We start from the raw sequence: 10,300 nt of genomic DNA on the forward strand, positions 1-10,300 counted from the left end.
CCTAGAGGCATCGTGAAATCCACTCTGGAACAAGGCTGGGTTGAAGTAAATAGACACACACACACACACACACACACACACGAACTCACACATGCACACATATAGACTTTACACTTGCCCCGCATGTCATGGTGAACACAACACATTCAGACATGAGGCCCGCCTTTCCAGTGAAGAAATTGAGGCTCAGAGAAGCATATGGGCCTGGGAGGCCTGTCTGTGGGTCAGTTGAGCCCCACCTTTCTCCAGAGAGGATTGTAGGTGGAAAGGAGGGACTGACCCCCAAGGTGGACCCCCACGCAGCCGCAGGACCCGGCTCAGAGCAGGGTCTGTGATGGCACAAGTGGCCCAGCATCCCAGCACCCCGCCCAGCTCCAGGCAGGACCCAGGCACCCACAGCTAACTTCTGGCAAGACATTGTCCTGCGCCCTGAGGTCTGGCTGAGCACCAGGGAGCACAGCCGCACTCATACCAGGAACAAGTCAGAGCCCAGGCCCAGCTGGAGGGCGCTGAGCTGCAGCAGGAAGCAGGCAGGCACAGGCGGCATTGGGTGGAAGTGGCAGAGCATGAGGCCAGGTAGGACCAACACTGGGGCAGCTTCATAGTCAAGTGGGGCTCTCAGCAGCCACAGAGCACCAGGCAGGGGCAGCATGGAATTTATTAGAACTTCCTAGAACCTTCTGCCATGTAGAATGGCCGAATGGAGAAGGCACTGGAAAGTCGCCACCCGACCCACTCCTGATGCGGATGAGACCTGAGACCAGAGATGCCCGGGGTCGCACAGCAAGTAGCCAGGGCACTGCCTCCCAGGCCTTCTCCTCACCTTGGCCGGGAGCCCCAGACCTTCTCCAACCCCAAAATGCTGCCAAACACCCCTGCTTGATCCAGGCCCTGGGGCCCTGACAAGCTGTCCTGGCCAGGATCCCAGCCTGCCCAGTCACCCCGGAGTCCCAGCACCTCCCCATGCCTGCCTTGAGCTCCCAGAGGGATGGAGATCTGCCATGTTGGGGACACCTCTCAGACCACAGCTGTGGTCCCTCAGTCACCTCCCATCCCTTGCATGGTGTCCCCTTCCTCAGCCTAGCCAAGTGTGTGGATAGGATTCATTCTTTAAACAAATGAGAAGTCTAAACACCTCCATGGGAGGACCCAGGTACCCGTGGGAGGAACTGTTTAGCCCAGAAAGGAAAACAGATTGGGCCAGTGATCAGGGCACGGGTGCCTTCACTAGACAACATGCCCCAGGGGACTTCCCAAGAAGTGTCTGCTCACAGCGGCAGGTCCTGACCAGCTGCGCTCAGCCCTGGCTGCTGACATGCCCCCAGCTCACTGCTGCAGGTGCGCAAAAGGACAGAGTGAAATCCCTGCATTTCTCCCAAAACAAGGAGTTTTCAGGAAGTCCACACCACACTCATTGACTCGATTCACAGAGGTTTATTGGGTCCCTGCCCGGCGCTGGTTGGTTAGTCACTGCACAGGATCTCATCTGGGCTAGCCTGGGAGGGGCAGGTCTGGAGTCAGAGGCAGACGTGAAGCCGGGGGTGAGCCCCGGGGCTGTGGAGGCTATGGCGCCAAGGATGGCTCCAGGAGGACCGCTGAAGAGGATGACGAGCGAGCTGGGAGTGGAGTTCAGCCATCTCCCGTCTCCTGGGAGCTGGGAGGGCCCAGGCGGAGGTGAGGGCAGCAGAGGAGGAGGAGAAATGGGGGTCTCCAGATGGAAGGGGGGAGCAGGTAATAGCATTAGCAGAAGCCCAGAGGAAGGAAAGTCCCCGGAGGCACTCTGTGCTTCAAGAGGCCAGTGGATGGGGACAGGAGAGAAAGGGTGTGTTAAAGCGGGGCTGAGCACTGGGCAGCAGGGCCGCTGAGGCACACACACCTGCCGTTTGCCAGCACCGTCCTCCAGGCGTGGACCAGCTCTTGCCCGAAGCCTCAGGAGGTCCTCCCGCAGGGGAACCAAGGGCCACTAGGACCCACCCTACCCCAGAGGGGAGTCTCTGCGACAGCCTCTCTGGGTCCCGGGAGCTGCTCTGGAGAGAGGCTGTGCCCACTGCAAACCCGCCTACCACGCCCCACACTGGAGCAGTGAGGGGAGGTGTCCGCGCCAGGGTCCACCAAGCCCCTCCCTTTCAAGGGCAGACTGCCCCAGGAGGATGGGCTTGGGATCGGAAGGCTGTCCAAAGGCCAGCCCTCCCCTGGTCTGCCAGGGCCCTGCCGCCAGTCTCCTCCCCGCCTCTCTCCAAGTTGCTCCTGGACACCAGATGGACCCCATCCAACCTGTCCCTCCTTTTCTTTCCCCTGCCCGCCCCCTGCTGGAGTTGTAAGAGGGCAGGCAGAAAGGGAGGCGGGGGAGGCCCAGCCAGGCTGCGGGACAGGAGAAGCAGCCCCAGTTCTAACTCTGCTTCCCCTACAGTAGAGCCTGCCAGGCCCCTGGGGGTAGGACCTCTGGGCGATGCCTGGTGCTCCTCTAAGTCATAGGTAAGCTGGGCCTTTGGCCGGTACTCTCCCTCCTGACCACTGGGACAGGACAAGACAGTAGGGGCAACAGGTGAACCAAGGGTGCAGCCCTGGAGGGAGATGGGAAGGAGAGACAGGGGTTGCGCCAGAGGGGAGAGGGTCTAGAAGAGGGAGACCAGTGGAGTGGGAGTCACTAATCCAGGTTCTGTGTTCCAGTAGCCAGCATCGCCTGGACCTTGGGTCTGTCCTCACCTGCACAAGAGGCTGCAGGAGCCAAATGGGCCTTCGAGCCTTGTCCAGTGTTCTGGAGTTCTGAGGTATGGAGTGCAGTCTGTGGGCCCACGACACAGCAACAGGTCCCCAAGGCAGCTGACAGCCCTAAGGAAGGGCTGCTTCCCTGAACGTCCCTGGGGCTAGAGTGTGGATGAGACACTTCCTATTCAGCTGGGCCTGCAGAGGGGACAAGAGGGGCCAGTCTTACCACCACCCAGACCATACTTTCAACACACAGGCACATGCATGCACACACACACTTGTGCACACACACACTTGCACACACGCACACACACACGCACACACATGCATGCACGTGCCACCAGATCTCAGGCAGCACAGAAAGGCTCTCCCAGCCCAAGGTGGCTTATGCATTTTCTGACACTAACTGTGGGTACAGAGCTTGGGGAACCATCCCACGTGCCTGCACCAAATGCTGTGTGGGTGGGGGCAGGATGCAAGCCCTAGACCGACCCTCCCAGAAATAAGGGAATCAGAGCTCGAGAGACTGTGCGGTAAAAGTTGGAACCCTCAGCACCCCTTGCCTCTGCCCAGGAGGGGCAACCTCAGAAGTTCCCCCAAACCTCTTCTCAGAGACCTGCCCCGTAGGAGGCTGCTCTCTCTACTCTCCTCTCTCCCCGCAAAAAGAGGCCAGGAAAGGGGATGACCGACCAACTCAGAGGTGCCCTAATGGAGGCGGGGCGGTGGGGGGGTTCCAAGGAGAATTCCCTGGCCAGAAAGACCCCTGCCCAGAGTGATGAAGGGCAGCTCGGGGAGCAGTGAGGCAAGAGGGAGAGACCAGGCTGGCTTCCTTCTAGGTAGTGAGTTCCTGCGGTGTGCGCCCCTGCCCCAGGCAGAGAAATCGCCTAACACGAAGAAGGAGAAGAAGGGCCACTTTCTCATGCCACCCCGCCGCCAATCCTCCAGACACACCCAGGCGCTTGACCTGCTGAAGCCTGGAGTCACAGGTCCAGCGGGGAACTCACGGGGCAGAGGGCCCTACCAAAGCCACGAAAACCGGAGGGCGGACCTCCGCCCAAGGCCGGCGTCTCTGCGCTCCTGCTGGGGCCCTGGTCCTGCGCTTGGCTTTTCCCGACTCGTTCCTTCGCTGCCGAAAGCGATTCGCCCGCGCCCTATCGAGCCCAGCTAGCTCCTATCCTACCTCGGCCCGGGCGGCGAGCGCTGTCTCCGTCCTGAGAAGAAGTTCGGCGGCTGGTCCCCGGGGCCGCAGGCGCACGGGACGCTGGTGGCGGCGGCTTCGGACTTGGGCTCCAGCCCTGCCGCTCCAGACAAGTCCGCGCAACTGCGAGAGTGTCCCGGGCAGTTCAGCTCCCCAGATGGGGGACAGACCCTCGCGACCTGGTTCAGGCCCTGCCCTGGGGGACACAGCGGTCCAAGGCGAAACGAGACTTGCTCCCGGCCGCTGGGACCCTAGGTCAAGGCACCTCCCCGCCCCGCCGCCCCTGAGCCAAAGTCGCCAACCCCGCGCCGCGCGCTGCAGCGAGGGATCAGAAGGTCTCGGACGCGGCCGCAGGGCTGGCCAGGGCCCCACGAGTGAGGGAGTTGCCCCGCACCCCTAAACGCTCAGCACACATTTACGGTTGAAAGTACGCACTTGACGCGTCCGGGCGCCTCCGCGGTGAGTCGCGCCGCCGCGCTCGGGGTCCACGAAGGTGGCTCAGTTCGGGCGCTCCAGTCTCGACGTTCCCGGGGTACAGAACAACGTCCGGGGACGAACGGGACGGGTGCGCCCGGCGGCCGGGGCTGTGCTGGGCGAGGCAAGCGGCGAGAGGGGAGCGCTCCGGCGTTCAGGCAACAGCTACCCCTAGTGGGAGAGCCGCCCGGGGCCGGCGCCGCCCCGCGCCCGCTGCCCCGCGCCCCACGCCCGTGGCGCCCCGCGCCCGGGTCGGCTGGGGACGCAGGGCCGGCGCCGCTTTCCCCAGCCCTCCGGTCTCCGGCGCCGGGCGCTAACCCGCCCGCGGGCTCTGCCCTCCGCACCTCTCAGCCGGGCCCGGGCTGCCGCTGACCTGGGAACCGCGGCGCCCCGCTGGAACGAGATGGGACGGGGCGGGCGCGGCCAGGGCGGCGCGGGCTAGGGCGGCGCGCGGTAGCCTCGGGCAGCGGCGGGGGGCGCGGAGCGCTGTGTGCGTGGCGGGGCGGTGCGGGGGGCGGCCGTGTGCGAGGCGCGAGTGTGAGCGCGCGCGGAAGGCGGGCAGGCGGGCGGGCTCCGGCAGGCGAGCGGCGCCCGCGGGCGAGCCGGGAAGGCGGCGGGAACGCAAAGTTGCCTCCTCGCGGGCCGGCGTCCTTGGCGGGGCGGGAGCCGGGGCCACTGAAGCGGCGGCCGCGGACCCGGCCTCCCGCGGCACCTGGGCAGCGGCCCCGCACGAGCGGCAGCGGCGTGGGCGGCGTTGGCGGCGGCGCGCGGGAAGCGAACCGGAGCTCCGGCGCGGCTCGGCGGCCGCCGGGGAGCTCGGCTCAGGTGCGCGGCGAGAGGGGCGCGGGCCGGAGCCAGGCGGCGGGGACTAGGGCGGTGCGCAGCGCTCGCGCCAGCTGGAGGACCTCCCCGGCGGACGCTCAGGTCCCTGGTCGGGCTCCTGGTCCCTGGCGGCTGCGGCGACCGGAGTACCCCGCCCCTGAGAGCTGGCTGCGGGGCCCGGGCCCGGCCGCTCCGCCCTCCGCCCGCCTGCGCCCGCCCTTGGCCCAGGATTTCTAGGGCATTGGCCGCGCAGCTGGGTGATCCCTCCGGGCTCAAGTTGCAAGGGGGCGGGCCGGGCCGGAGGTGGAGTCTCCCTCCAATTGAAGCCTCCGCTATAAATTGAACTCCCTGCACCGCCAAAGCCCAGATGCCTCGCCAGGCCGCCTCGCGGTTGGTGGTCGGAGAGGGCGAGGGGTCCCAGGGGGCTTCGGGGCCTGCAGCCACCATGCTCCGCTCCCTGCTGCTTCACTCCTTGAGGCTCTGCGCCCAGACCGCCTCGTGCCTCGTGCTCTTCCCGCGCTTCCTCGGCACGGCCTTCATGCTCTGGCTCCTCGATTTCTTGTGTATACGCAAGCATTTCCTGGGCCGCCACCGCCGGGGACAGCCCGAGCCCGATGTGGAACTCAATAGTGAAGGCGAGGAGGTGCCCCCCGACGACCCGCCCGTCTGCGTGTCTGACGACAACCGCCTCTGCACCCTGGCGTCGCTCAAGGCAGTGTGGCATGGCCAGAAGTTGGATTTCTTCAAGCAGGCGCACGAGGGCGGTCCGGCGCCCAACTCCGAGGTGGTTCTGCCCGACGGCTTCCAGAGCCAGCGCATCCTCGACTACGCGCAAGGGAACCGCCCGCTGGTTCTCAATTTCGGCAGCTGCACCTGACCACCGTTCATGGCGCGTATGAGCGCCTTCCAGCGCCTGGTCACCAAGTACCAGCGCGACGTCGACTTCCTCATCATCTACATTGAGGAAGCACACCCCTCCGATGGCTGGGTCACCACGGACTCCCCCTACATCATCCCGCAGCACCGGAGCCTGGAGGACCGGGTCAGCGCAGCGAAGGTACTGCAGCAAGGTGCACCTGGCTGCGCTCTGGTCCTCGACACCATGGCCAACTCCAGCAGCTCGGCTTATGGCGCCTACTTCGAGCGTCTCTATGTCATCCAGAGTGGCACCATTATGTACCAGGGCGGCCGGGGCCCCGATGGCTACCAGGTCTCTGAGCTGCGCACTTGGTTGGAGCGCTATGATGAGCAGCTGCATGGTGCTCGGACCCGGAGGGTGTAAACATCCAAGGCACAGTTGACTGAACTTGCTGGGCTGCGCCTTCGAGCCTTCGAAGCCCACGTGCAAGTGCCTCAAACCAAGTCAGGCTTGGCGAGGCCCCAGTGACACAGATGTGCTGAGCCACCATTCCAGACTGAATCTGCACCCTCAGCCACCTAAACAGTCTCCCCTACCTCCCTGAGACTCTGCTTTTGAACTGTCTCATTCACACCTGCCTGGCTCACTGGAAATCCTCTTCTGAGCGCGGGATACGGCTTTCCCTTGTCCGTGTGCCCCTAGAGGATTTGCCTTTACAACAGCACTTTCTTACACCCGCTCCCCAGCGTGCGCTCAACCAAGTGCTTTGGCCCAGTGCTTCCCGCAGCGCACAGAGAAGACCTTGGCCACGCCTGCGCGCCCTGAGGCCCTGAGCACAGCTGGGTTCCAGGAGGCTTTCGGCTCAGCTGAGCTAGTTGCCTGGCACCCACCTGTCGCGCGTGGAGAGGGGTTCCCTGTTGCTTTTGTGTTATTTCCTATCTCTGGTAGGGGAAGGGATGTCGGGGATGGGGAGGGGTGGGCAGGGCAGTTTCCCCCACTTGTTTTGGGTGCACAGGGGCCCCATTGCTGATGATGAACTGTCTCTAACTGGTCTTGACCACGAGCTAGTTCTGAATTGCAGGGGCCTCAAAGCAGCGCCTGAACCTTGAGGGGGAGAGTGCTCTGGGTTTCCGTAGGGAAACCACCTTAAATGGGTGGGGGGAGGTTTGGTTGTCTGCTTTGGGACCAGAGGAAGATTGCTTGAGAGGCATTGGCAAGGTTCGCAGCGCCCCAGGGAGAGAGAAAAGGCTGAGACTCCTGGGGAATGGGGTTGGGGTGATGGAGTCCCAGGAAAGAGAGGTGGGGGGAGAGCCTTTGGTCCCCAAGTGAGGGGCATCCTAGGCAGAGCTGCTGATTGTGGGGCTGAGAGGTGGAGGGCCCCTGATTCGAAGGCCATTTGGTGAGTGTTTTGCTGGAAACAGTTCCTGTATATAAACTTCTTTCAATCTACAATAATAAAGCCTTGAAGTAAACGGCTTTCTGGTTGCCTTTGGTCCCTTTATTTTCTTTTCCCTTTGAATAGCCGCAAGAATTAAACACACAACCCTCCCTCGAGTCCCCAAAGTGGCCTTGGGAAGCTGGGCGGGAAGGACCCTGGGCTGGCAGGGGCGCTGGAGGAGGATGGAGAAGGAAGAGGGTCTGCAGCGATGCCCAGGGAGCTCCCACAAGCGCACGCTCCCACCTGGACGGGGACTTTGGGGGCAGGAGAAGAGCAAGGTAGCGGAGCGCCGCGGGGTCCTGGAAAGCGGCGGGACGGGCAACGGGATCCTCTCCTGCTCCCGCGCGCGCACGCACACACGAACAGATGCAGCTGCCCCTGCAGCCGCCCGTCTAACTTAGCTGAGCAACTGAGCATCGGGCGGTGTGTGGAGGCGGTGGTGGGAGGTGGAGGGCGAGAGGGGCTTTGAACCTGGTAGAGCACCGCTCCAGACCATTGCAGGCAGCACTGCGCACCTGACACCTCCCTGGCCCCTTTCCCGCACCTGCAACCTCGTCTCTTCCCCAGCCCCTCCAGGCTGCTGGAGTCCGCGGGAGGCGCGTAGTGGCGGAGGGGCGCCCTCACTTCAGCTGCGGCTCCTACAGCGGGGCCAGTGTGGTGCTGGGTGCGCCCCCTGCCAAGCCCCCCCTCCTCCTCCTCCTGCCCCTCCTCCGCTTCTCCAAGCTCCAGTCAAACCCCACCACCCGCTCCCGGCTGGGAAGCAGAGGTGGGGGATCACTGGGGTGAACCGAGAGAAGCCACAGAGAGGAGAATGGTGAATTCCAGGGTGGGGGCGGGGGTTCGGGGCGTTAGGCACAGGTCCCCGCCTGCAGTCACGGCCAGGGCTCTCGCGCAATCCCCGCCCTCACTCTCGCCTGCTACGCCCGGAGGGAGGGCGAAGCCGGTGGCCCGGGGCTATCTTGGCCCGCAGCCCCCTTTGCCAGCGAAGCCTTAAACAGGAAGTGAGAAGTGGTGGACACAGTGAAGGGCACTCAGGCTGGAGTGTGTGGATCCAGGTGAGGGGACCGGGCAGGTGAACTTCCCTGGCGCGCCGCGACAACGCCCGGGGAACCCAGGACTGTCCCGGTCGCCGGGGGTGGGGGTGGGTAGTGTCAGTTTGCGCTTGGATGTGAGCGCGGGTGCACGTGACTGGGTCGGGTAGGGGCGCGGCTGGGCGCGGCAGGCGGGATGGAAGAGACGCCCCCGTTCAGCTAACGCCATCCCCAATTCTGCGCCCAGCCCCTACGCTGCTCCTCCGTAAAAACTTTTTGGAACTGACATCCTAAATTAGTGGATTTGTTTCTCCTTTAAAAGTATCTCGATTAGAAAATAAAGAAAAATTTGGCACCGACGAGATTTTTGCTTCTCTTCCCCACTACCACCACCCCCTACCCTACCTCCGCGCACGCTTCCTCTCATCCCGAAACCGCCGGGAAGAAAGTGAGATCGCGGCGGGGACGCGGCCCGGCGCCGGGGAGAGCCTTCCCCGAGCTCCCTGCCCGCCCAGCTGGCCCGGACCGGGTCTTGGTGGTGCGGAGGGCGGCCCGGGACAGCGGCAGCCTCCCGGCCCAGCAGAGCGCGCTCCAGCCGCTCTGCATCCCCACCAGTAGCTTCGGGGTCTCCTTGGACGCGCCAGGCGACCTCCTCCCCTAGCCGGAAAGCCTGCACCCCCTGGGCCTCCTGGAGCTTCCCAGATCGAAACTCTGGAGCGCGCTTTCGCGCGTCAGCGCCGGGACCTGCAGCGCCAGACACTCCCCGCGCGGTCCGCACTCGCTCCCGGTCGCCGCTCCGGGGGACTCCGAGCACCCCCCACTTTTTTATTTCTCTCTTCTTCTTCCTTTCCTCCCTCCCTTCTTCCCCTTCCTCTTTCCGTTTCTTTCTCTCTTACCTTCCCCTCTTTCTTTTTCTGTTTCTTCCTTTCCTTTCTTCTTCTTTCTCTCTTTTCCTTGAAAATGTCCCCTGTGAAAGCAACGCACATTCATTGGCGATATAACAGAACTAAAAGCAACCCAACGTAACTCCCCGTGAGTGCGCCCTTGTCCCTCTCTGTCCCTCTCCCTCACACTTGGAAATATGTATTTTGGAAACAAGGTCGGGGTGGTGTTAGCCTTTTGTAGCCTGCCAGTAACTCGTTACTCCCAGGGCACCCCCTCTTTCCTGCGCCCTTCTTTCTGTGTTCACAAATAAGCTTGAATGGCCGCGCCCCGCGCTCTAATGGATGACCAGCAGGGGTTCATGGGCGGCCATCCCAGATGTTAGTGGGGGTGAGCAGCCTGCCAGCGCAGCTCTGTACCCCGTTACCCCAGCTAGTAACGTGTCTTAAAGTGAAGCAGCTCGGAAGAGAAGTATGCACACCTTTAAAGAGGTCTGTTTCACCACATTTTGCTGAGCCGCCTTCAGGAAGTCTGTTTGACTTTTACTGCTTTGTATTTTCTCATTGCTCCCTCTCTCTACCTTTATCTTTAAGTGAAAAATTACAAAGACAATAGTTGAATCCATCCTCCATATTAAATTTTAAATACAGGAGAACACAGAGCAGAAAATGCAAGCCTCCCTCAGAGCAGGAGTTTTCAGACTGTAAATCAGGGCCCAGCAGTGGGGCATGAAATCAATTTATCAGATCAAGTCAAGCATTTGGGAGAATGAAACAGAATAAACACGGTAAGAATAGCAGTGTGCGTTTCACCTAAGGTAGCTGGGGTTTCCTGCAACTTTGGCTTCAGTTAGTTACACATACAATGTGTGAGTGTGTGCGTGTGTG

General features: G+C 62.7%; 1 protein-coding gene and 1 long non-coding RNA gene across 2 annotated transcripts; one reads left to right on the forward strand and one right to left on the reverse strand.

Annotated features, from left to right (window-relative positions):
• Window positions 1-1,417: 1,417 nt before the first annotated feature.
• LOC105730184 (uncharacterized) lies at window positions 1,418-4,513 on the reverse strand. Its single transcript, XR_001110406.2, has 2 exons — window positions 4,343-4,513; window positions 1,418-2,904 (listed from the first exon to the last, which is right to left on the reverse strand). It is a non-coding gene; the product is annotated as an uncharacterized LOC105730184 (long non-coding RNA).
• A 1,057-nt stretch (window positions 4,514-5,570) lies between these two features.
• DIO3 (iodothyronine deiodinase 3) lies at window positions 5,571-6,485 on the forward strand. Its single transcript, XM_012471232.2, has one exon. It carries the CDS (start codon window positions 5,571-5,573, stop codon window positions 6,483-6,485), a length of 915 nt encoding a protein of 304 aa, XP_012326655.3.
• The last annotated feature ends 3,815 nt before the right edge of the window (window positions 6,486-10,300 follow it).

The sequence above is a fragment of the Aotus nancymaae genome, unplaced genomic scaffold (assembly GCF_030222135.1).
Source record: "Aotus nancymaae isolate 86718 unplaced genomic scaffold, 86718_ANA_hifiasm-v0.15.2.pri h1tg000011l, whole genome shotgun sequence".
Classification (NCBI taxonomy): domain Eukaryota; kingdom Metazoa; phylum Chordata; class Mammalia; order Primates; family Aotidae; genus Aotus; species Aotus nancymaae.